Source organism: Sebastes umbrosus, chromosome 10, assembly GCF_015220745.1.
Source record: "Sebastes umbrosus isolate fSebUmb1 chromosome 10, fSebUmb1.pri, whole genome shotgun sequence".
NCBI classification, from domain to species: domain Eukaryota; kingdom Metazoa; phylum Chordata; class Actinopteri; order Perciformes; family Sebastidae; genus Sebastes; species Sebastes umbrosus.
The window spans coordinates 28829574-28857394 of NC_051278.1; the positions used below are offsets into that span (position 1 = coordinate 28829574).

General features: G+C 40.3%; 1 protein-coding gene across 2 annotated transcripts; it reads right to left on the reverse strand.

Moving 5' to 3' along the window:
- Positions 1-1951: 1951 nt before the first annotated feature.
- pla2g4f.1 (phospholipase A2, group IVF, tandem duplicate 1) lies at positions 1952-27821 on the reverse strand. 2 transcript variants are annotated; one of them, XM_037783357.1, is made up of 25 exons: positions 27695-27821; positions 21846-21918; positions 20486-20622; positions 18463-18594; positions 17927-18015; positions 17784-17826; positions 17559-17631; positions 16099-16235; positions 15772-15903; positions 15526-15566; positions 15364-15406; positions 13188-13242; positions 11480-11601; positions 11194-11295; positions 10743-10777; positions 9668-9806; positions 9082-9218; positions 7831-8053; positions 7131-7248; positions 6019-6156; positions 5825-5932; positions 5284-5463; positions 3717-3889; positions 3424-3610; positions 1952-2596 (listed from the first exon to the last, which is right to left on the reverse strand). In XM_037783357.1, exons 1-25 carry the CDS (start codon positions 27710-27712, stop codon positions 2382-2384), a joined length of 2850 nt encoding a protein of 949 aa, XP_037639285.1. In that variant the 5' UTR covers positions 27713-27821; the 3' UTR covers positions 1952-2381. The 2 variants fall into 2 exon arrangements, with proteins under 2 accessions (XP_037639285.1, XP_037639286.1); XM_037783358.1 differs by lacking the exon at positions 21846-21918 and having other exon boundaries at positions 27695-27802.

The following is a 27821-nucleotide window of genomic DNA, read 5'->3' on the forward strand; positions in this document are numbered from 1 at the left end:
GCAACCATATTGAGATCTGCTGAAGAAATACCAAGCACCGCCCACCAGCCAGAGCACAGCCAATAGGAACGCTCTCTCTCTCTGAGGTGACCTGTGATTGGCCAAAGTTTCCTGTCACAAGCTTGATTTTTTAAAGCCTGTAAACAGAGCCATGAGGAGGTGCAGAAGTCTAGTTTTCTCTCAGAACACTTGGATTACAATATGCTGAAAGGTTATTATGGAATTTTTGATGCCAAAAAAGGGTTGCCTACTAAAACTTTAAAGAAGAGTTTTTTCCTGCCACTGTAGCACCTAGTGCATGCTATGAGGGGCTGTACAAGACATAATTCATTCTTGCACTCCCACACACATACATTCTCCTTTTACATACATATATTCTCCTTTCACATACATATATTTTCACTCGCACACACACACACATACATTCTCCTTTCACATACATATATTCTCCTTTCACATACATATATTTTCACTCGCAAAGCATTGGGGCAATGGGCATCACTGGGGAGGCCATAGAGAAAGGCCATCAGATCCATTACTGAAGCTGCAGAGAAAGCCACTAGACTGACTAGACATCATCCCTTCTGTGTTATCATGTTTGGTTCAGGAGATATGATGCAAAATACATAATTTGGTTATGGTGGAAAGCCTTGTGCCACAAGGCGTTTTTGTGATGGCTCCATATCTGAAAATGTTCAGGGCTCCAAACTGTTCAAGTGTACCACGTTTCATGCTATTATAAAAAAGTGAACATCATTTTCACATATCACCTGGAATATAACCCATTGCTACTGAGTAGGGACAGTTAGAACATGTTTATATTGAAAATGAGGTAAGAGTGGGAAAACATAAAATAATGGATAGAGAATTAATTTCTTTGGAAAGTCTTTTGAGTTTTTGTATTATTTTTTATTTTTTATGTTACTGTTGTTATTCATGTAATATATAATTTTAAAGCACCTTTTGTGCTCTTTATGTTGGAACTATCCATAGGCACATCAGATCAATATGAAGCTAGTTATAAGGGCATTTGGAGTTGCATTCAGAATTTGCCCAATTGCAGCATTAGAGGTCAAAGGTCAAATTCTCTTGACCTCAGTGTCATGACAATCAGACCGATGGATAGATTATAGTCTAAGCTTTACAATGATATATGACTTCATGATATTGTGTGTTGGTTACCCTCTTTTATACGGGATCTATGTGTAAAAATGGCGAAAAAATATGGAAAAATGTGAATGATGGAGGGATGAAAAAAGGAGTGATAGCACATAGAAAACTACCATTGCTGCAATGCTATCATGCATTTCCCAACACTAGGGACATAGACCTTTAAAAAAATCACTATGAGACTTGGTCACTCCAAAGTGGCACGACCAACCCCCTGGCTCATGGACTAACTGTAGTACATGCTCATACAGTATATGCTGACTGTGCACATTTATCTATAAAAAAGTCAGAGCGGGGAAAAGTGTCAATAATATAATAAAGTTTTATTCAATGTGGTCCATTAATTCATCTTTTACCAGACTTACATTTCCTTAATGATAAAGTCCACCACCCCATCACCTCCAGATTCATCACATCAGAGCAATCCTACTCAATTTCATTCATCGTATCTGCATCAATCTTCACTACCACCATCACCAGTGCCTAGACCCGGGGGAATATTCCTAATCCAACTACGGCATCACTTCCCTCTTATTATTTCACATTGGGTCTAAATCGCCAAAGACTGTTACTATTCATAAAGTTGTGCACTTTGTAATAAATCACCATTCAATTCATACGAGTCTCTCCTGATTGAAATGTCAGTAATCAAATAGGGACGTTTTAATTTTTTTTCACTTGTAGTGTTGGCTGGAGATGCCAGATTATCTTAAACTGTGTGGGAAATATGAAATAGGCATTATGTCAAAATGTAAAGTTGTGTAATTTTTAGGGCCCGAGGATTGCCAACGTTGGGCAACGAAGAAACATATTGAAACTGTAGGAATTATTAGTATTTTTCTTACTTAAACTGAATCGCTTTTTTTTTTTAAAGATGTAAAGATGCCCTATTTGTTTGCAGCATGTGTCCAGATATTGCACATCGCACCTTTAAAGAAATACAGATGGTATATCGGACCTGATGAAGCTTAATGTTACACACAGAGTCATTGATGTTTGTTTAGTGTGTTGCTTTATAGTGTTTAAGTTTATAGTGTTGCTTAGCAAATATCCCTTTTAAGTGGCCTTCACAACAGAGTCATATTAGGTTTAATACGAATTACAGTAGCTGCATTTCAGCTTTAATAGAAGTGTGGAAATTACCATAAGTGACTTTTCGAGGCTACATGAATAAATTTGTTGCTGTAAAAAGGCCTAATAAATCTGATCCATTATTTCTTTATCATGGATGCCCTCTTCTCCAGGGCCTTGGACAAGACCTCAAGGATGCTCTCCTTGTTGTTTAATATGTTGTAAGTGGCCAGATCCACCAGAGCCTCATAATCCTCTTTGGAGTAGGTCATGTTCTGGGTGGTGTATGGAGAGTTGCTGCTGCGAACATCCACCTTCCCAGCTTTTATTTCTTCCTCAGTCTCACGCTTCATGCCTGTAAAGTCATATGATAATGATACAATTGGTTAAATCATGTTTATAAGGCACAATATATATATATATATATTACCAAATGCTTGAGCCACAAACTATATTGGAATATTTCAAACAAAATAAATCAAACTATGAATGCATCAATTATGAATGGACATGTTCACTCAATGTGTCATCAAATAAATAACTTGATTCATCTAAATGCAATCATTTAAATCGTGTCCATTAATAATCACTAATCAACATTTTAATAATAGCAATGGATCAAATGACTATGTGTCAAAACCACGAGAACATTTTTTTTCTGGTGGCGAAGAGATGAAAAATGTTCAACTTTAAGTAAAACGCTGCGCTCGTCACTCTCTCTTTTTACCCTGCTGTCCAATCATGGTGGAGGAGGGGCGGGACAAATACCACAAAGACCAACCGTCACATCCTACATGTACAATACAAGTGCTGAACAACAACAACAACAACAAAGGAGGAGAAATGAATAATTCAATTTAATCTCATGAACCCACATAGACCGGCGGGTCAGTCCTCTCTCCTTGTGCCGGCATTTTTACTTCCATGGATATTCAGTATCATACTGACATACTGAAGTGTTTTCAGCTGGGAAAAACACTTTGGTGGACACAATCCCTTACAGCCCTACAACTTGACTATTTTAGTTCAGTCTCACAGTTTGCATCAACCTTGTTTCCAGCCACATCAGGCAGCTGTTTTAAATGGAAAAAGCTCAGATAAACCCACTGTATGCTCCTGGTCCAGCAGTGCTATTACTCTGGTAATGTGTAAAAAAAAACCTATTTGATAAAATATGCATACCAGGGCGTTTGAAGTGTTTGTATGTGACATTGACAAGTGGGAAATGAACCACTATTGGAGCCTTGGGATTCTCCTTATCCTCGAAGATGTAGACCTCTTTCTGAGGCTCTTTTTCCAGGCGGGCAAAGTCAGCATTGGGAAAGGGGATGTCATGGTCATTGCAATAAGCAGCTGTCTTCTCTAGGACCTGGTAGATTAAACATGATGATAGAGATTATAATGTTAATGCTGATGGAATACATTCAGGAAACATTCTGTTTCTTCCCAGATGAGCATCTCCTATTTCTGATTACCTTGAGGATGTGCTCCGGGTCCCATGAGTAACTCAGAGATATGATGACATCCACGTCTCTCTCTGGCCGCAGGATAGGTATACAGCCAATGTTGATGGCATGACCAGAATCAACCAGCGTCAGGGTGGAGTCACTGGGTGTCAGTTGGTTTGGGAAGGCATCTGGATGTGTTTCTGGACAGGAAAAAGAGAAGGAGATAATAATGAAAAAATCTTCAGCCAGTTGCAAGAATTGTAGGTTTACTAAAAGGCAGAAAATGAAATAACTGGCTCGCACATTTAGTTATAAAGCAAGGAATCTTTGTCTGGGTATGTCCTTCACATATCTCGAGAACCGTTCACCCGATCTACGCAACACTTGGCAAGTGTAATGCTGGTGACCCACGGGAGTGCTTTGTGATATTTGGTTCATTATTGATAATCTCTGAGTAAACAAGCGGGGCTTCAGGGCTCTGCAGAGTGAATCGAGCATATCGTACCCAGCGGACAGACCGCAGCTCATTTACTGTGGTTTACTTTTACTGCTGGATCCTATGTTGCCAACTTTTTGCTGGACGTTACATGGATGCTGGATATACCGGTACTTCCCTGGAGTCAACATGAGCGGATAGCCAACTGGAAGCAGAACTGAACCCGTGTATTTCCTGAACAGGCATGTGTTGATCGGGCACTGCACTACGATTGCACTACTACTGACCCAGCATCTGAAATTGAATATCTGTGGCAGATATGTGTTTTTTGTTGCTTGGCAAATTCAGCATATTGAGTCAAAGCAAAACCAGTAACTAGTTTCATTGTGTATTCAGTGCTGTCAAAATGTTGCTCAATATGCTATTAAGGGGCACGGTAGTTCTATAGAGTTAACCTTCTCTGGAAAGTCACCACCTTGTCGTGGAAGAGAAGTTTGTATTTTCCTTTTGATCCCAAAAGCGATGCTGTCTGGAGCTCAGCTCCTGATGGGGCCATGGTGGTAAGGTGGAGGGAAATAGTAGAGCAGGTGAAGGTGACCGGGGGCAAATCACAAAAGCTATGAAGGCAGGGGAGGGCTGACTGTGTTGCTGATCAGAGGGCACTCGGAGGTCAGAAAAAGAGGTAGAAGTAAAACATCACCACATCTGACGGAGAGGTCATTGTTCAGAACAAATCCTTTAGGAAGTCTTTGAAAGAGCCACACTTCTTGAAGAGGGTTTTTGACAGGCTGCAAAACACAATTGGCAGCAAAGACAGGACAAACTTTCCACTACAAAGGCCTACCCACCTCCAACTGCAATACAGTGGTTTGGCCTCTTCAGCCACATCAAGACCGAAAAAACCCTGATGCACCATGTACCTGCCGGGTAGCCTCAAGTGCTCGAAAACAATCTCCACCATATTTAGGTGGTTTTAAACAGGAGGGGGTCAATTGTGATCACTCAAACTGGATATTCATGAAATGTGCATGCTACTTTAACTTCATTTACCCATAAGACATTGCAGCTAGAGGCTCAGTATTGTTCCAAAGTTTTTGAATTGTGGGTGAAGGTGTACTGTGCAAGCAACATATCAATAACAGGACTGGGAGCACCTACCTTTCCAGGCAACAAAGTTGCTGTTTTTATTGTAGTCCTGGTGCAGGAAGAGACCACGCATGAAGTTATACATTTCAGCAACGACTGGACGATTTTTGAAGAAACCAGTCACCATGCTGGTGATACCCGTGTCTGGATTTATGAGGTATGTGTCCAGAGTTGATTTTTTAGTGTCTACCTCTGTCAAAGAAACACAACATCTCAATAATAGATACATTTAATTTAGAATGTCCTCAGGTAAACACAGAATTGTCTTTGTTGGATCATGGTAGTAATTAATACTGTAAAAAGGTTTTAAAATACTGTTACGTGGTTTGTTGTGTAAACATTGATTGACTGTAATGACCTAAGAAAATGCTTCAAATAATTAGGCTGGCAATATTCTATATTTCTATAAGATTGACACAACGTGAGGTTGTATTTATTTTTAAACGTGTGACTATTTCGGACACAAAATACGAACTGGGTGTGCAAAGGCCTTTATTCTTTAATGTGTATTAAGTCTAATTATGTGTTTTGGTGCACTATAAAATAGCTGTACCTATGTTGCTGACATCTGGGCCGAGCCAGGGGCTCCAAGAAGGCTTGGACCCGGTAACAAGCGTCCATAGCTGGGTCAAGTTGATAGACAAGACACTGGTCCATATTCCTGATAAGGTAGAAAAAATATGGAATTACCTTAAATTGGTATTGTACTACTGTGCATTGACATTCCAACAGAAACCGTAGTCTTACCCATCAGATAAGGGATGCGGACTTCTGGGAGTTTCTTGATCATATGACCGAGGAAGAACTGACTCCCGAATTCCTCAGTTTGGACAAACGCCCCGTACTTCTGGATGCCTACCTCATAGGGGGTAAACTCACACCACTCTGTCAACAAAATGAGATTAGATTAGATTATTAGATTAGACTGTTTATTAGCCAATCAATTGGCAGTTTTTGGTACTGTCATGTTTTGGCATAGTTAATGAGACCAAGGACCTGACGTAGCTCCTCAACATTGGTCGGACTTGGCATTTGCGTGACAGCTTTCACTTTGTTAGGGTCAGGTTTCATGTCCCCTGCACTAATAACATGGCCAAAGTACTGTATTTCCGACTTGCCAAAATGGCACTTCGCTTTATTCAGCTTCAAGCCACTGTCACTTATGGTCGTCAGAACAGTTGTGCTCTTCCCTGTACCGGTATTTGAGGTACATGAGGTCCTGGTTTGTGCACCAAGTGACAACTTGGGCCACCTCAGTAAGGTACTGGGTTTCATCATTATTGGAGATAAAGCCTACTATTTTATTTTATTTAACCAGGCAAGTCAATTAAGAATAAATTCTAATGTACAATGGCGGCCTGGCAAAAGGCAAAGCCTCTTGAGGGAAGGGGGTAGAGGCAACAATGGTTGTTTCGTTTGCGTATGTAATTATTTTCACAGAACAGTTCTTGGATGTAAAGAGGGTGGTGTACAGTGAGAATAGCCGGGGGAGGAGAGAGAACAACATTTGTTACTGTATTAGATAAACAAAATCAATCATTCCTTCACAATAATTTAAGGGGTGTGTATGTGTCCTGAATCTTTAATTATGTCATCAGCCTGGTCCTGCTGATTATTCCCATGTGCCAGCAGTTTAATATTCATTTTAGTTGCAAAATGAATGATATCACAACAACTTGGCATTCATAGGTTTCATGTGATCATGCTGTTGTGTAAATATTTGATATGCTGTATACAGTATGTTCTTGAGCATCAATCACCTTGCACAAAAAGTATTTTCAGTATTACATGGTCAAGTGTAATTTTTCCACTATTACTGCAATTAAAATACAAATACAAATATCTTCCAGGATATTTACCAGCTTCAGGTTCACAGCCCCTTATCCTAGCCTTCATATTGACAGCAGTGTATATGGGTAAAGGGTTTTGGCCTTCATTCACTGCTCTCTGCTGCTCAGACAGGGTACTGGTGTTTTTCTGTAATTCCAACCACATATGATAAATTATTATTGAGAAACATTTCAAATATTTAAAATGAGGGCGCAAAGACTCGCCCTTATTTTAAAGGTCATATGTGTAACTTACATGTATTAATCTTTTTTTTATTGCCAATGGTTGAACGAATTGTAACGTAACCCTAGCCAAAAAAATAATATAACAGTAAGGTGTATAACTAATGATTGCTTCCTACTAGCAAAGAGCGATGCAAGCCAGGGGCGGACAACTATTGTAGGTCTGCGGTCCAAATGAAATAGAAGGATTACAGATAGCAACGTTGTTCTAAATATAATTGTAATTGATTTTCCAGCATTCTATCAACATGAAACTGGTCATTAAATCATGTTAAATCTCGTGTATGTCTGTCTTGGTCAATGCTCGCTTGCACCTATGTAGTGCGAGCGTGAGCAACCGGATGCTGACTGTAGTTCACTTAACAGCCACCGGTGTTAATTAATTACAATGATTTTCTGAAAGTTACACATTGACCCTTCAAGCTTTCAAAGTACTGTAATAAACAGTATAATTTAAAGTGATAACAGAAATTGTTCAGCTGCTCACCTTCCCAAAGACAATATGCTCCGCAATCAGGCCCATCATATCAATGAGTGACACAATGTAACCATCTTGTTCTTTCTCAGCAATCTCTTCACTGTAATACTGCATCTTCTCAGGAGAGAAGGCACTCAGGATACTCTTGGTCATCTGCGTCTCTGTTGCTGAGATGATACTGTCCATGTCGTCCTGTGACCAGTTAGCGTCCTGGTACAGAGAAGACATAGCCCTGTTCACATGGGAAATAATAGTGTTTAAAGGGGTACAATCATTTAAAAGTAAAAGCATATAACGAGGCAAACGTATACGTTCTTAGCCTAGACAATACATATATAGCCAGGATAAGTTGGGCCAGTATTTTTAAGTAGCCTATGGCCTCTACAAAAGATTTCTTTAAAGAGTAACTAAACCCTAGTGTTGTAGTACTCGAGATCGGTCTTGGTGTCAAGACCACTTTTTGAAGGTCTCGATCTCATCTTGGAATCGACCACATTTTTACTCGGTCTTGTCTCGGTCTCGGACAAAGAGGACTCAGATTTTATTTCAAGACCGTTCAAGACCACAACGGCTAGGATATTACAAAATTTCCGGTTCATTGTCTGATGTATTTGTTAACATCATTACTGTGATTATTCATAGAAAACTAAGAAAATTTCCCACACCTCACCTCGGCAATACCGTTTGATTATTTTATCAAGTAATTTCTCATGGTACACTTATATATACACATATGGAATAAAAGAGGTAAACGAAAAGGAATCTTCATTTGTTTTCTGTGGGTGTTTTTTTATGGGAATGTGGATCTTTCAGATCAATTTGAGGAGTGCCTATGGTCTACATGTTCCACATTTTATCGAAAGTGCGTCATGCAGTGTGGGACTCGCACTGGTGTGGTCTTGGTCTCTGTCTTGATTTTGTCTCACCCTTGACAATATTTTTCCCAGATCTCCCCTTCCGAACTCAACAGAGTTGACTCGGACCTGCACCCATCACGACCAAAACCAAATCCATGAAAGTGGCTATTGACCTCCAAGCGCACAGCATGAGAGACAATCTAGTCTTCTTCTCTGGCATTACCGGAAAAAAACCCCAGACTTCATGGTCACACAGCTCAAAATATCACCCACGGGAGATACTTGACAGAAGAAGACAACTTTTTCCCATAAAAAAGGCAGCTACTTAAGGAAGGGGAAAAAACAGTCATTGCACTGCAGTCAGGATACCGTGGACACTTAATGGCTCAACGGGTTCACTCACCATGTGGATCCAGAAACACCAGTCATGTAAGAGGTAGCATCCACAACCCCTAAATCCTTCAGGCCTCTCAGACTACCAAGCAGGCCGGTCATTGCTCTGGACCCTCCCCCTGAAGCCACGATTGCTATCGTCGGCACCTGAACAGAGAATACAGAGGTGTGGTTCTGGTTTCAGCTCTGTGAGATGAAAAGTCACCATAGTTATGACATTTTATCCTGTGGGGAACATTAATGCCTGTACCAAATTTCATCCATCTGACTGACAAACCAACATTGGCAATCACCCGAAAACAAACCAATCCCTAGAGCCACGGCACTAGCATTGCTAGAAATTACACAGGTGTTACACTGGTGTCCTATAACTTGTAATTTGACTATGCTATATTATAGCTAGGGATACAACACATGGTATACATGGTGTACAGTGCAATGACTTCATAGAGCTGTAACATATGTTGGTCTTGGCTTCTGGCACACATTATATTGTTTTTTTATTCTTCGCAAAATGATTTGCAAATTGACATTGGGTAGGGGGACAGACAGGGGTACAAGGGCAAAAGTAACAATGTGAAAGAGGTGTACTCTACCTTTTCAGGTTCAAGTGGAGAACCAAGGCCTAAAAGCTTCTGGAAAGCCTCTGCCACTACAACTTTCCTCTTCTTCAGATATTCTTTCTCTTGCAGTGGGATGTCAAAGTCCAGGCGAACTCCGAGCCATACCTCCTCACTGTGGATCCAAGGTAAAAGCGATTGTAACATAACATAATGCTAAAAGCCTCGTTTCACTGACCTCTTCTGGTTGAAAGTTTCAAGTTTGTTGCAATCACGGCATCCATGTTGGCTATGGTCAGCTGGATGTCCCTGTCTGTACAGCCTACTTTTGGTGTGGTCGAGGCCCCTTAGTTTCAATAAGGGAATTCTTAAAGGTGCTAGGTTCTAAATTCAGAGCATTCATTAACAGCTATTGTCTATGTAAAGATATAGAGGAGTAATGTCTACCTGAGCGGAGAATGAAGTCTCTCTCCCTCTGTGTGTGTTGGAATCAGAGCTTCTCTGTGCTTTTAGTGCATGTTAGTGCAGCTAGTCCCACTGGCTAGCTCACGGCAGCCGCTCTGCACTGCTCTCATACGGCGGTTACAGCTGATAACGCTGTCCTGACTAACGGCGTCGTCGCAGAAGCTTAACACCCACCCTCCAGTTCCCCTCAGTCTAACACTGTTTGCTCTGTCAGCACTGTTGATGTTGTTTGCACTGTTCGCGTGTAATTGTGGCTTGACAACGAGCAATATCACTCTGTATTGCAGCGGTGTGATGTGCTGCCTCTTCATAGCCTATACTTTTATATCTCATGCGCACAAATTAACGAGTGGAACATGATGAACGTCTGTGTAATCATAATATTGTTATCATTATTTTAATCGTGGTGAAAACCGGGACAGTTTGTTAGTGACTGTTGAAAACCGGGACATTTGAGTGTTTTACAGATATTTGTCGGGACTCGGGACACCCAGCTTGAAACCAGGAAGTCCCCCAGGACAAACCGGGACTTCGAGGCTGAATGCCCATGGTTTTGAAACGAGGTGCTCAACAATCACATGCAAGTGTATTTGGGTGTCCACATATATTTGGTTATACTGTATAGTGGAAGTAGGAAGCTCCTTACCATTCATGTGTTTCCATGTCTAAATCCACTGTGTCCTGTGATGGGAAAATGCCAGATTACTTTAAAACAATTGTCATGTAAACCACTCAAAGTGCTTTACACTACATGTCAGCATTCACACACACATGCACACACTGATGGCTGAGGCTGCCATGCAAGGTGCCAACCTGCCCATCAGGATCTAATCTAAATACTCATTCACACACCGATGGCTGAGCCTTCAGGAGTAGTTTGGGGTTCAGTATCTTGCTCAAGGACACTTCGACATGTGGATTGGAGGAGCCGGGGATCGACCCGCTCTATCTGTGAGCCACAGACGCTCCCTAATACAGCCCTATATAATACATTAAAATTCAGCAATGAGCCCAATAAAGGATTGGGTTGGCCCTCCCTCTTATCTTCAGCTGGTCAAAACAAAAAAGACCAGTTAATTTAGAATTTAAGTTCTTACCTGATCAATAACAAGGGACACTTTGACTGCATGTCTGGCTTGTAGATGTTGCAGATTTACAGACGTTTCCATTGGAGCAGCAACAAAGGTATCATCACTGACCTTAAAAAAGAATAACAAGTTGAAAGTGTCTTTCCTCTCTTTACTTATTTAATTCGCTCCTCCCTTGCTTGTATGTTAAAGGAGTGGACAAGTAGAGTTGATCCAGAACACCTTACAATGATAAAATAAATGACATCTCTCTGTCAAACAGGTAAAAATATAAGACAGTTAAAAAACTCCCCACCAGTCCAAGTTCTGTCTCCAAGTCTCTGTTGATGTAGAAACGCAGTTTCGGGGTTTCCTTTGCATCAAGTGTGAGATTCTCCTGATAGGCACCCCTCAGTTTCAGCACCTTGTCCCTAATACCTGGTAAGAACATTTTATCCGCAAGAGAACAATGTCATGTTAATCTGTGAACACTGCTAAATACCAATGTTGCTGTTACTTGATAAGTCATCAGTAATAGTTATAATTATACTTTAATTTACTACTTTTTCACAGCAGACATTTTGACTTGGCATAGTGGGAAAAGCACATGTGTAACACTAATGATTGCTCTGCTTTATTCAAGTGTCCCGATATCCCCCTAAAGTGTGTAATAGCCCCGCCTGTCCACCAGTTCTGCCTCACAGAGACTTGAATGTAACACGCCTGTATTAATGTGCAGTTCCAGCAAGGGGCAGCAACGCCACTTAGTTAGGTTAAAGGAAAACGTCATGGTTGGGCTTAAAATAAAAATGTAAACTAAGTAAAACACGTAAAGAAACAGCGTAACTTCAATACGGAAAACAAGTGACAGACGTCACGTGACAACCGTCACTACAAAACACGTGACAAGCAACACTAACATAACTTGCAAACAAAACACCGGTCTCGAATACAGCTCTCCCGCTTGAAAGTCCTGTGTTTGTTGGACCCATCCACCTCCCCGCCCACCATAAGTGGGCTTTCTCACTTTATATACTACATAACTAGCTCTGAAGTTAGACTTCCGTCACTACAAAACATGTGACAAACGTCAAGTGACAACATATAAGTGACGTCACTATAAAACACTGCACCTCCATTCAGGCATGTAATATTCCCGTCTCTGCGACACAAAACATGACACCCCCGCTCACTGCTTGACCCCTACTAAAATAGGGCCAAAGGTCATGCCCTTTTGGAACTAATGGAATTAATGGGCATTAACTAATTAACTAATGGGCACCCTGGACTTCTAACCCCCAAAAGGCACAACTAGACCACACTGTCAACCATCATACCAAATATGTAGTTCCTAAGTTAAATAGTTTCCGAGTTCTGCTCCGGAAAATAAAGTGTGACACGCGAACAGACGGACGGAAGGACAGACACGCAGAGCACTATATACCCCCGACTACGTTGTCGCGGGGGTATAATTATTGTGCACACAGCCAGATAGTATGGCGGTTGCGTTGCCACGGAGACAATGCACCTTAAAATGTATTGACTTTTTTTTTTTTAATAGCAGTTATGGAGCAACATTAATATTCATTTGGAGTTGTGTCTGGAAACCTAAGTCTAATATTTTCTCTGCGTGATCGTGAAACAAAACAGTAAAGTTACGGGACATAAAACTAAAACTATAAGTTAAAAGATGCTGCAATGCTCAGTAGACCCGAGGGGAGTTACAAAGTCGAGTGATAATTAGCAGTGGGTTTGTTACTACAAGTCTTTCACATCACACATAGTCAAATTTAACCCAAAGTTAATACTGATTAGAGCAGCTTTAAATTTAAATCTGGCCATCAATTAGGCGGTTTTCCTTACATTCTTTTGAGTTCCATAAACAATACAATCCTTCATATCTGTGAAGTTTGCCTGAATCCTTCTTTCCAATGAGTGAAAAAATATGTAGCGAACAGGACAGAGAAAACTTGAAGTCATTTCAACCTGACTTATTGAATTGGACAAAATTGTAGCCTACATACGGTCATAGCTTAGTAGCTTGTCAACATCAACATCCAGTGCAGAGAATGGGGCAGCCTGGAAGACACAAGGAGAGATCTGTTATTCTGGTGAGGATAGTCCACATAAGATACATTCATAATAATAATAATTGTCTGCACAAGGTGCAGGAGACCTGCCTGCTCTGGGTTGTGAGGCAGCTTAATGGTCGTACATCTCTGTTAGAGGACCCCACTCAAATGCACTGCTTCATTTCCATGCTAAATTATGTTTGGCTTTCATTAAAATCTATGGGATTGTGTGATGCCTGGTTTCCTATTGATTCCCTGTGTCATTTACCAAATTATTGAGGACAATACATCTTTCACTGAGCTTGCTAGATGGCTTCACTTACATGAAAATCGAATGAAATAAACTGACCCCTGCCTGATGTTTAAGATCCTAAAGGGCTCCTCCACCACTTACTACTTTTATTAAGCAGAACAATTCAAACAGATCCACAATATGTGCTCTGAGAGGGAGATATGTAATCCCTAAAACCAAGTTCATCCTACACGACTTTCAAAGTGTTTTTTTGTTCACAAAGTAGCCTTTTTTCTACGACCCCCCAGGTTTCCCCTCAACCTGTGTCTTGCGCTCTAGTTGGCTGCAGCTCCCTGACAGACTCCCCGACAGGTCCAGGTATTTAGCCTGCTAGACATCTGGAATGCGACTGCGATGCAGTGCCAAGCCTCTCGGCTCGCAATGTTAAACCGCCCTCCATTACAGTAGTTTATTCTTAGGGTCCCCAGGGACCCCAGTCGGTAGTCCCTGTATGTTAAATAAATTGTTCACACATCATACATCATACTTGAGCTCCAATGTGCGAGCACAAAGCCAACACAGACTTGCCCCTGATCTGGCTTTTGTCGGGGAGCTCCGGCAAGTGGAAAATCAGGGCTAAAGTCGTGTAGTGTGAACTAGTAGACATTACAGGTCCAGCTCCTTCAGCCAATCATGCTGAGCTTCTCAGTTGTGGATGTACAACCACTATAACAAGTGATATATAACTGGTGTGTCGGAGAGTGTTTGCCGATAGTTTGTCCCAGTATGGATGACAATGTCTCCCTTTCTCTCCAGGTTTGAAAGACTAGAGGTTTTGGCAGTTTAAGAAACTGTGCCACCTATCATACCTTCACGTAAAGTGTCAAGGCGTTTGAAAAGTCTTATCTGAAAAGTTTTATCTGCTGCTATTTTTAATTTAGCAAGTAACCACAATTGAAATTAAAGCTGCAAACAGCGTTGAACAGGCCTCGCCCATTTGCGCACGTCGGGGGTACACGCTGCCGTGCATTGCCATGAAAGTTGGACGCTGCATGCAACAGTTAGTATTTTCTGCATGGAGCGCGTTTCGCTAAAGACTCTCATAAAACATGTCATGTTTGGCGCTGATTGGACAATGTATAGTCAACTTCCTGTTTCCTGTAGGTGGCGCTATGATTATCATTATTATTATTATCGAAATTGGACCATGTAAAGTCAAGTTACAGCAGCCTCCTGTGTCATGGCGAAACATCGAAATTCGCGGCGCCACCATAACATCACTGTTTCGCGAAAACACAAAAGCTTCGCAATTTTACCAAGGGCGTCAAAAGGTATGTTCAAAGGCTAAAAGTAAAAAGGGAGCGCTAAAGAGCAAACACGCCACGCCCAAGCCCAATTACACCACCAAATTCAAGTAATTACTTATGTGAATATGCATGTAAGGTTTAATTACTAGCTAGTTTAATTAATGCACGAAATCCAAGATGATCCAAGACTTCCTGTTGGCCGAAAAAAATCTCAAAAATATTTAGTACGCTTTTGCAGATGTGGGCAATGACCTACTCGAATTTCGTGAAGATAGAAGTAACTTTCTTCTGAACACCTGCCTGCATTTGGGGACGCTATGGAGCTCGTTGGCGACGCCCGAGCCCAATCACTACAGAACTTTGCCATTTTCACCAGTTTCTGATGCGTATTCTAATTTTTGTGCATCCTAAGCGCCTCAAAAATGCGATCTCGCAGCGGAAAAATTATAATAATCCTTAGAAATACAGTAGAAATACAATACTTTTTCAGGGTTCCAGCCAATATGGAGGACGGAGCACTGATGTAACACTGGCTCCTGGAGTGTATTTATATAGGTGTACATTGCTGATGCCATGTAAGAAATCTTACCACAATGACGCCATTAGAGAGATATTCACTAGGAGGATCCTCACTACAAAAAGACAACATGTTATTTATTGTTTAACCAGATCAGATGGTGTAGTAAAGAAGAGCAAATATTTATGTAATATTTTGATAGAGGATAAAGTAAAAACAGCAATAAACAATTACCTGTAAAGTAGCTCAAATGCTACTAGAAGTCTGCTCTCTATCTATAAAAAAGTGGACAAAAGGAATCACCTTCAACCATATATCATTTATATATTGTAAGCAAACACAATACTAAAATAAACAAGAACATGACATACACATGGAAACTACTTTTCTGCTTCTGACCAAGCTGGTCACAGATCAGTCTTACGTGCATTACAATGCTACAATACAAGTGTTGTAGAGATATTTTTCTACTGCATTTACCTTGGGATTTACGGTGAAGAGCCTGGTCTCCTTCTTCCCTATTTTGAGGTTTCTGATATCAAACAGAAGTGTGGAAATCATGTCGTCTGGCATCATCGGGTCCTCATCATACAGCTGGATTTCTAAAATGTTCTGGGGAAACAGCAGAGGAGCTCACTGACGGGTTCGACTTCTACTCTTCACAAATGTAAATTAGCAAAAGAAGGACAGATTGTATCGTTATTAGAATATTAAAGTACTTGCTACACCAGTGAGGAAAGACTGGGTGAACTGGTTCTTTCCAGGGTGGACTGAACAGCAGTCAGCCAATATTGAGTATAGACTCACTTTCACGTGGGTGGGGACCCTGAAGGTAAAAGTTTCATTCCACTCTGGGTTGTCATTGTTTGACACAGTTTTTGTACGGTAGGGTCTTGCCGTTGCCGTGGGGAGAGAGAGAATAACGTAGCAGTCAGATTCAGACCCTGTAACACAGAGACAGGACAAATCAATCAGTCCGTTTCATGTGAAAATGTTTTAAAATAAAGCAGGTTAAAATGATTCTTTACCCTCTGAGACCCGCCCACGATCCCGACCGACTTTACCGTCTTTCAGAGGCTGTAGCAGGTTGAGGTTTAGAGCTACTAAGATCCATCGGTACCAACCTGGTCATGCTAGCTTTTCGGGAAGGAGGTCAAATAACACTCCAAATTTGGGCTACATTTTGGCGAGGAAAAACTGGCATAATCATTTTCAAAGGGGTCCCTTGACCTCTGACCTCAAGATATGTAAATGAAAATGGATTCTATGGGTACCCACGAGTCTCCCCTTTATGATAATCACATGCAGTTTTTTGAATGCATGTATAAATGTGTTATTTTCACCGATACTAAAATGGTGTATTTGAATATTTCTGCATACTGGGGTCCCTAAAAAGTCTTTGGATGACATAAATTGGGTATCACAGTAACTCTTGTGGATCCAATGAGCCCAACTGTATTCATGTGTAATGATGTTAGTCCCCCATAGTAGACATTTCATTGTAGTGAGACCATTTTTTTAAACTTGACCTCACTGTATAAAATGACCTGTGGTGACCTCTATGATAATCACAGCCTCATGAACCTTTACAGCCACAAACAAGAGACCTAGAGCGTTCAGAGGATGGATGGCTTTCCTAGCTAGATTGACAATAAGGGGGTTTCTGAGCAGTTTACACAACAGAAGTGCTCACCATCTAATTGCCGAAAAATGCCATTCTTGCAGAAATCTGTGATTTGGAATCAAAAAGATTTGATTCCAAATCACAGCATGGCTTTTTCTATGGTGTCTAATGTGATATGCTGGATGGATTATTGATCATTTTTTATCAATTCTCGAATGGTAAAGAAGAAGGTTAAATATTGCACCAAATCTGTGTAACAAATGGTATCAACCCAAAAATTGCTGCAACAACTTATGAGGCATAATAGAGCATGGGGATGACCATCATATACTTCTATCATAATGTTCTAAGCCCTGATACACTTTTACAATTTATTTTAAATAATTAATTAATTAATGTGCTGAGCAGCATCTCAAATTAATCTTCAGGATCCCAGCTTTCAGATGATGTACATCACTTCTACGTGGCATCTACTGTTGACCTGCTATCTCCCCCTACAGATCTCCTGTACCCCCCCTAATAAAGAAAAAAAAATTGGTCTATTGTGGGTCTCAGAAGGTTAACAGTGATTACATCTCATTCCCAAACATGCGCAGCACAAATTATTACTTAAAAACCATGTGAAGTGAAAAGCAATACTTACAGTAATCTGTGGAGTGATGTCGTTCTCCTCTCAGTATGGTGACATTCAAGGTCCAGTAGAAGACGGTTTCCTTCTGTTGAATAAGCCAGCAAGAGTTAGTTTGCCGTATTTGCTAAATATGGCTTTATGAAGCTCTCACTAATCACCTTTAGTGTTTGGTTACTAGATTCAGATTGTCTTTTGTTTACTATTTTCTTCACTAGGGTGTGTATGTAGAGACCTTACCACTGGGGGGACATCTTTGAGGTGACTGCCTACTTTCTTCCCACTAAAGAAAAACAAACAGAACGATTTCAAATTAATGTAAAAGCTAAATATTTTAAAGTAAAATGTCAAATTAAATAAAAGTAAAAAAAAAACACCTTTACCTTTCCAGCAGCTCAAAATCCATCCACAGTTTTCCCTTCGACCGTAGGGAAGAGGGCAGGAAAAGGAATCTACTGATTAATGATTTAGTCTACAAAATGTAAGAAAAAATTGGGAAAAATGCATCCAAGGTGATTCAATTTTTATGTTTTTGTCCAACAAATGGTCCAAAACCACAAAATATTTCATTTACAATGATATAACAAAGACAAAAAACAGTAAAGACCTCACATCTGAGAAGCTGGAACCTGAGAATATTTGGCTTTTTTGCTGGATAACTGACTGATTAATTTTCTGTCCATCGACTAATTGATTAATTGACTGATTGTTTCGGCTCCACGGTACCCTTTTCAAATCATCTTGCCTTCAGATTTACTTCAGATTTGTAATCCTGGACTAATGTTGTCTGTTTTTAGTTTTTCAAAGTTGCTCTGTTGTTGTCTGGCAGTCTTCTGATCAATCAACACGTTTAACTGCATCATCATCAAATGTCTAAAGGTGCTGTGGGGGTATGTTTATTGTTGGGTAATATCTTTACCTCAGGGTCTAGGATGAATTCCTTGGTTTCCTTCTTCCCCACAGTCAGACTGCTGATATCAAACTTTAGGGTCGCGATCAGGTCGTCAAACTTCATGGGGTCCTCGTCATACAGGTTTATCTCGAGAGGGTTCTGGAAATATAACAGTCTTTATAGAAGGGTACGGCTTTACCAGGAACTATTTGTCATTTGTGTCCTTGAAAAAACAATGTTTTATAAGGTTTGAGGTTTTATACGGAAGCCCTGAAAGGCAAGTGAGAACATTTTTTTTTTCTGGTAATCCATTTTCTTAGTCTGATCTAAATTATTTTCTCTCCCATGTTTATGGCTTAAGAACAGGTGGAACATTGTTTTTTCTTTTGCCAGGATAATCTTTCTAAGTTCCTTTTTTTTTTTTACCGTGAAACAGGTAAAAAAATAAAAAATTAGGCAGATTTTTCTAAGTTCATTGTCATTCACATACACTGTAACAGGAAATAAACTGGGACACATCTGCACGTTTACAACTGTGAAATGATCTATCGTCACATTGTCTGTTACCAAGTGATGTAACATGTCTTTCGTTTGGCTAGAAATGTATTTTAATCGGCATTAACCTGCCGTCAGCGTTAGCTATACTGACGGTAGCCATTAGCCCACTAGCTAGAAGTGAAAAACATGTTGTTCATGGCTAACCAACAAATACAACCCAGGTTAAGTCGAATGTCTAGCTAAAGTTAGTTTACTGTAAAATTTTTCCCCAAAAAATGTCACTTGTTTTTAGACAGGAAAACAAAGTAACTTAACCTGTTCACAAACAAACAAAAAGGAACTAAGAAAGATTATCCTGGAAAAAAAAAATCCACCTGTTCTTAAGTCATAAACACGGGAGAGAAAATAATTCAGATCAGACTTAGAAAATGGATCACCAGAAAAACAACATTCTCGCTTGCCTTTCAGGGATTCCGTAGTTTTACCATTAAATGTTTTTCTTTTTTAATTTTGTTAGTGATTTGGAGTTTTACATTAATTAAATTGAGGGTCTAATAGTACAGAGTGTTGTGTTGTACACCCCCATTCACAGAGAAAAATTACACCAACCTCTTAAAAAACTAAAAAAATGGACTCTCAGAAGAGTTACACGGCTTTTGTGGACACTAAACCTGCACAAATAAGACCGAAAAAAAATTTAATTTAACTGTTGTCACCCATAAAGGGTGAAATGCATCCCTAACTGAGCTGCCGAGCGAAACAGCATCTCAGTGCTATTTGCATGTAGTTAAATTAAGTAATGTGCAGACATTTGGCGCTAAATCAGCCATTTTCTTTGCAAATGAGCCTCATTGCCAAAACAATCCAATTCACAAAAGATCAGCGCTGATAGCCACACGCATGTTACAGTGAAATTATTAGCGTTTCAGAGTGATGGTGGTAACTGAATTGCGGGAGGTGACGTCCAGACTTTCCAGTGATCACGGCAGCAGTGACTGTAGCAAGACATAAATGAATAAAGCTCCCCTACATGTCATTAAACCAAATATTATATAATTATTTCTTCTTTGCAAATTGATGCACTCAGCTTCAAAACTTTATGAGCACTGTGATATCATTAGCACAATATATGTATGTATTTGTCAAATACGTACAATGTGAAATTTGCCATGTGGTAAGTTAGCTAGGTACCAAGATAACTCATGGGGAAAGGTACTTTTTAATATTCGAGCCAACAGCGTGGGCTGTGTGCAAACTTAGGGTGTAAATAGGGTTTAAAGTGAACAACTGGTGACCTGAAATATCATAAAAAATAACAAATATGTTCACTCCAGTAGTATAATCAAAACTTCCATGAAAGCATGTAGTCCTTTGTCTTAGACAGTGCGTTGGTGTTGGTAGTAGTGTGTGATGGGATGCTTGAACACAGAGTTATACGTTTCAAGATTAACCCTTCAAATATGAAAGAATCTTTGGACACATGTTGTAACTGATTCAAGCTACAAAAAACTGTATGCTGAACTGAGCAGTTTTCATTATTCAGTGGTCTTACCTTGAGATCATCGGCAACCCTGACAGTAAAAGTTTCATTCCACTCCGGGTTTTTGCTGTTTGCCACAACTTTTGACCGGTAGACTCTGGTTGATGTGGAGGGGAGACATACGGTAACATAGCAGTCCGTTTCAGACCCTGGTGGGTGTTTGAAAACAGGAAAAGGATTAATAGACGAGAATGCAACAGTAAGCACAAGTCATAAAATATTTGGCCTGCTCATCACTAAAGTGACTAAAGTATATGTAACTAAAGTCATCGATATGGAAAGCTTGTTAGCAGCCCATATGATGATAAAGGTCTTGATTTATGGGGCAAGGCTTTGTTGGAAAAGCGTTCTGAACTGTCAATGAGGTCTCATGAAACCACACCCTCACAGTCCTGATGAAGCGAATTAGCTTAGCTTTTTAGTGGAAAGTTCACAATAAATAATGTTTTTTTCTTTTCTCCCTCAACTTAACTTAGAATGAATATATAGAAATACTGCTACGAGGAACTTTAATTGAGTGTTGATTTTGGCGGTCCCGGTCCCTGTGGACAAAGGCAGTAGTGTTTCCGAGCTCCAGAGTCCCTTTAGAAAACCTCTCATTTTACTGCGGCAGGGACAGTCTACCCTGCCCAGTCCTGGTTCAGGTTCTCCCGTGCCCCGGTTCTTCCCTCCAGCTGGCCCAGAGGTCGGTGTTGGCTCCCAGTGGAGCAGTGAGGTGAAGCTCTGATCCTGGCCGGACAAGGAGCCGCTGCAGCCGGGGCAGAGAGCTCTCCACCTCCCACCGGAGCTCCGACTGCAGGTCGAAGAGGGCAGCGAAGCCGGATCTGTGTCCGTCCGCGGTGGGCCGGTCGCTGCCGGAGGCCCTGCTGCAGTTTGAGCTGAAGGAGTTTCTGGTGAACCTGCACGATTTCATCTGATTTCACGCGGAATTGGACCCAACCCGAAAAAACGCAAGGTGAAATGCCAGGTGAACAAAACTCGTTCCAAAACAAGAGTGAATCTGGGGCGAGCAGTGTAACCCTCGTTGAGGGAAAGAGAGGGAAATCACCAAAGGAAACCTTGGATGTGGGTTGTACTTTCTTCAGGTATCCTTACTCAACTTATAGCTAAAACAACAAAAAAATAACATTGGGACATCCCTATAACTACTACTGAGAGGGCCCCATTTGTTTTCCAATGCAACATGTTATAAAAGTCACTTCAAACCAGGTTTAGGGCCCTTTAGGTTTCCTTGATGGTGGTGAAGGTTTGGTATCAGTGCATACCCTCTATACGTGGAAATTAAGCAACAGAATTTCATCACGATATACATCAAGGTGTGCGGGTCAAAATATGTTCGTTAAGATCAAACTGATAGTTACTGTGTGCGTACCATAATCTGAGGAGTGGATGTTTTCTGCTCGAAGCACGGTGACACTCAGTGTTCGGGAGGTAAAACCTTTATTCTGTGGAATAAAGCAAAACATGAAATCATGAGGCTATGAAACATATTTAAGAAAACACCAAATATGTACTGTATTCAAAGTCCTCTCTGGGACTAAATGGTATAGTATGAGGTTTCAAATACAGCCAAGAGTTAGGCTCTGTCATCACTGCCAAGATGGCGACGGACAAGCTTTTGAGCCTCACAACGGCTCTTCAGAAACCTATGGGTGACATCACGGAGACGATGTCCATATGTTATACAGTCTATGTCTAAAACTTAGCTACCTTTTTTTTCTCGATTTGATTCCCATCATTTATCATCTTATTTGTTTTATATAAATATATTTCTTTTTACTTTATTCCTTGACATATGTTAGAAAATGTTCAATGTATATGTTGCTTTTGTAATCGTTTTTGATGATATACGATGTACATAATTCACTTGATCGTGTCCACATGGGATCAGACTAACCCTAGTTCTTCAATGACACACACCTGAGTCTATTTGATTCCTTTGCATCTGACAACTGTGTACATTCTCTATTTGCATTAAAGAGGTAGCGGTATCGGGTTGACGCTGACGCAAACAGCCGGATCAGGTATCGGTAACAGTGGGGACGATCTTTTCAATTCAATTCTATGTTCATATACTATATACATTATATAAAGGAATTTTAATTCCTGTTTAAGTTTTGACCAATGTGTTGCTGCACTAAAAAGGTTTACACTTGAATTGTAATTTGTGTTAATTTTGAAGATTTTTGTATTATTTTAATACATAAGCCCAGTCAATTTCCACTTGCAAATTCAAATGTGGGATATGATGCAAAGTGGCTAAAATCATCACGAATAACCAAACAGTAAATTAGCATGAGATGGTTATTTCATTTTCATATGAAAATGAGAAAACGGACTACTGGTGGTGTCTATAAGCGATGTCGAATGAGCTCTGTAAAACATCGCTGGTAATGAATGAGTGCATGACGAGTGATGATGTGTTTAATTCATCATAAAGGGGGTGTCTTCAATGAACAGGTGCTGTCTTCTCACTGTAGCAATAACATGACTAGATCTGCAGTCATCGTTAACATGAAGAAACTGGGATCGATCTGATAAACAGGACTTAAACCAGCTTAGTGCGATTCCTTTTAATGCCAATTGATTGTTCCAGTCTCTGTAATAGGATGTGATGGTCAGTGGTGTCAAATTCAGCACTAAGATCTAACAAGACAAGTACACAGACAAGTCCACTGTCAGATGCAATTAGAAGGTCATTTGTCATTTTTACTAGTGCTGTCTCTGTGCTGTGATACACTCTAAATCCTGACTGATAATCCTCAAATAAATTATTGTTATGTAGAAAGTCACACAGCTGACTGGCGACTGCTTTCTCGAGGGTCTTAGGCAAGGTTAGATATAGTTCTATAGTTGGCTAAGACCTCTGGATCAAGAGTGAAGAAGAGGTTTAATTACAGCTACTTTAAAGGATGGTATGTAACAGATTGGAAAGTTTCCATATGAAATAGCTCAGCCGTATAATACAGCGTGGTTTTGGTTTACATATTTTACTCACTATAGGGGACATTTAAAATAGTTTTAAGAGTAACAGCTATGTTTATTGGCTTTATCTTTTAATGATAAGTCATACAAAATGACTTTTTGCTACACCAAAACAAATACACAATCCTGTTAAGGCAGTCAATATGCTCTCATTCCGTTGTAAAATACTACAAATATCTGACAATGTAATATTGCTTGTGTCGTTATTATTTGCAATATAATATTCACAATTAAGACCAGTCACTTTCTGTGGGCTAAATGAATATATTATTGTCTTGGAATGATACAGAAACATAAGTACAAGAAAAACACAATAATAGCACCACAAACTCATCATTCTAGTATCAAGCAAACTATACAACCTTATAGCAGTATTATGATGATTTCTCTTTTCAGTTATACTCACCATTGCCATTGGGAAGTTAGACAGTTTCACCAAGAGTTTCAAGAAAGCAGCTGTACCGCAGTCTTCAAGAGTCGGCTACTATCTGGACTAATGGCTGTTGATGCTTGCAAGTTAGATTAGAAGTTTTACATAAGCTATGGAAATCATAAACAAATTGGTGGAATTAGCATGAAACGGATCTTTCATTTCCATAGGCAGTTGAAACAAATTACAGACAGACGTCATCTCTCCAATGTGTTCTTGGTCATCCCCGTGGTGTCCTATCAGTTGGACATGCCTGTGTCCAGGAGGCAGCCTAATCATTTGGGTGGCTTGTATGAGCTTATCTCTTTTGTTGGGTCAGTACCCAAAGTTAATGACCATATGTGAGGCTCCCTCTTCACCACAATAGTCCTGTACAATGTATGCAGTGCTGACTTTCCCTCCAATTGTTTCACACCCGGTTGCAAAACACTGGAGGTCACAGATTAATGATGCCAGCGGAACTTCATATAGGTAAAAAGCAGATAATATGCACTAGTGAGATCCCCAAACTGGATGCTCGCACTTCCTGATTCTGTCCATGAATCACAAACAGCAGTGATGAGAATGGACGGCTTTGGCAGAGTTGAAAAGTTGAGAAACCAGAGGAAATTTGACTTCACGTGACTTACCTCTCCACAACGTGCTCATTATTCAAAATGATGGTAAATGTAACCGGTGATGTAAATTACACAGGTTTAAGCCCCTAACAACTCGTGTTCACACTCTCATGGGAATGATAGTAGTTGATCTGTGGTAAACTGGTGCACTTGGTGTCTGATTAGATGGATCACTGCACTGTTTTCAGGCTGTAAGGAAGATCTTTCATTGCCACTCCACATTACTACTGCGTTGTGTGTGGCAATCCTTATGTGTATGTGTAGCTTTTTTCCCGTCTTTGTTCAAGAGCATGGTCTTTCAGTTTTAGAGCATGACTTATTGATTTCACATTCACATTTTTGTAATACTTTCCCTCAAAACCCTGTCCTCACACTCAAGTAGCCCCTGCTTGTGCTTGGATTAGCTCTGCTTCTGCTTAATCTGTGCAAGCAACAATATGTCTGAGTGCAAGCATTCAGTTTGAGCAGAGGCAGAGCTAATCCAAGCTAGTTCAAGCACAAGCAGGGGCTATTTGAGTGTGAGGACAGGGTTTTGAGGGTAAGCATTACAAAATGTCAAAAATCAGGTGTGAGAGCATTACCACCTGATGTTATATATGCATATGAAACAGGGAGGATGAGGACTAGCGAGCGTCAGAGCCACTGTCCAGGATGAAACATCAAAAATCCAGGAGTACGTCAAGAAGATGGTCCCAAATGATGAGCTGCTAAGTGAATACCTCAGACAGCAGAAACCTGATGATAGTGAAGAGGAAGAGGAGCAAACAACATGGAAAGACAAGCCCCTACATGGCATGTACCACCGTCAGATAGAGGAAGTGGCTGATATCAAGAAGACCTACCAATGGCTGGAAAACGCTGGACTGGCAGACACCACAAAAGCAGAAATCATGGCAGCACAAGAACAGGCCTTAAGCACAAGGGCCATAGAGGCCAGGATCTACCATAGTAGATCAGACCAGGATCTACCATAGTAGATCAAACCAGGATCTACCATAGTAGATCAGACCCAAGGTGCAGGCTGTGCAAAGATGCCCCTGAGACGGTCCAGCACATAGTAGCAGGGTGTAAGATGCAAGCTGGATCAGCGTACATGGAGAGGCATAACCAAGTGGCTGGGATAGTGTACAGGAACATCTGTACCCAGTATGGACTAGAAGTAACCAAATACCAGTGGACATACCAACGAAGGTGGTTGAGAACAACAGGGCTACGGTCCTGTGGGACTTCAGATTCCAGACTGACAAGCAGCTGCTGGCTAACCAACCGGACACAGTGGTGGTTGACAAACAGCGGACAGAGTGGGCAGTGGTGATAGATATGGCGATACCAGCTGACAGCAACACCGGGAAGAAGGAACATGAAAAGTGGACCCCCAAACTGGGAGAGTAGCTCCAGCAGATTCCAGGAATGAAATCTGAAGCCTCAGTCCAGAAGAGCGCAGTCCTAGGAACAGCTAAGATACTTCGCAAAACCCTCAAACTCCCAGGCCTCTGGTAGAGGACCAGAGCTTGAGGAAGACACACGAGGGTGAGATGGAGATTTTTTAATATATATATATATATATAAATATATATATATATATATATGTAGCACCCGTCCCTTGTATCAATACAATATTAAGTGAGTCTGTTAAAGGTAGTAGTACTATGGGCGGGGCCTGGGTTCTGTTTCAAATTAAGTGGCGCTATTACTTGTACTTGTAGCTATTCTGAATTTCACAACTTCTGTTCTCTTATTCTGGAACTCAAAAATGAATGGCGGTGCCTCCAATAAGATTAAAGAAATACAATAAACGTATGTATCCAACTAAGTCTTTAGTCTGGTATATTAATTCAATTGACCTTTGTAAATAGTTCAACAAAACCTGAAATATGTAAGATGAACTACACCACGAGTATACTTTAAATACAAAACTCCCAAGCTTTGGGTATTTATTAACAAAGGTGCAAATAAAACAATAAAATAATAAAGTAGCAATGAATTTAATTCAATTATGAAAGGAAAATACCACCCAATATTAATTAGCAAAATTAAATATTAGGTCACCTGGTTACTTCAAGTATCTTTTAAATCTCTCTGTAAGACTTCTTATTAGGCTCTAATACCACAAGTGTTTATCAGCATTGACATATAGACATCATCAATTCACTGTGGGCCCACACTCACACACACACTCACTCACACACACACACACACACACACACACACACACACACACACACACACACAAACACACACACACTCCTATTCAAACCACAATGAAACAAAATAAAACGTTGCAGGCCCGTCGTGGCTGGGGAGCGTTGAGGCCTAAAAACTGTATTGGCCGTTTCACTTGTAAACACAAGCAATAAAATAAAAGGCACGTGCAATTAAAGTACTCACGACTCCATGGAACATGCAGGGGGGTAGGTGAGTGGATGAGTATAGAAGTTTTTATTGGACTTTATTAGTTGTAACCCACAAAAGATATTCCACAAATGTATACCATGATCTGCAAATGTGCAAATAGCATTCCACGTGTAGAAATAGATGCACAAATGCGTGTTTATCACTTTATATGTAAACCTTAAAATACGTGTTTAAAGAGTAAGTTATGCGTATTTGCAAATCGCCCTGTATTTTTGTGGATGTGACTTTACACAACACAAATACAAAAATACGTTTGTGGGTAGTGAAATATTTGCAGATCATGGTACATATTTGTGAATTGTCTTCTGGGGGTTACAACTATTATCTACAGATCTGCTGCGCTACCAATCGGACAAAATTCTGTAAACAAACAGGAGGGAAGTTGCAAATGTCACATTGCCCAGTAATGCACAGGAAGCAATCTGCAAATGTGCAAACAACATTCCATGTGTAGAAAATAGATGCACAAATGTGTAAATATCACTTTATATGTAAACCTTAAAATACGTGTTTAAAGAGTAAGTTATGCGTATTTGCAAATCGCCCTGTATTTTTGTGGATGTGACTTTACACAACACAAATACAAAAATACGTTTGTGGGTAGTGAAATATTTGCAGATCATGGTACATATTTGTGAATTGTCTTCTGTGGGTTACAACTAATAAAGTCTTTTTGCTAAATGTTAACGGCTAATCGCCATAAGCAATACAACTCGTTTTTTACATAAAAACACATAGTCACAGTACAGAAACAATACACAAGGTTATATTTACCTCCTGAAGGTCACACATGTCCAAACCAGAGGATAACTTGTCGTCAACCCTGAAGTTATGAACCTTATGCCTCTATGACACAATTTTCACTCCACAGTGGCAACTGACATCGGCCCACTCCCAAACA

What these genes read in the sequence shown, in the direction of transcription:
- pla2g4f.1 (XM_037783357.1), bottom strand. An exon ending in GGGCTGTGAACCTGAAGCTG is followed by an intron (nt 6,157 to 7,130) that starts GTAAATATCCTG and finishes TTTTGTTGACAG; the next exon opens with AGTGGTGTGAGTTTACCCCC. An exon ending in CCCAGATGTCAGCAACATAG is followed by an intron (nt 5,464 to 5,824) that starts GTACAGCTATTT and finishes TTTCTTTGACAG; the next exon opens with AGGTAGACACTAAAAAATCA.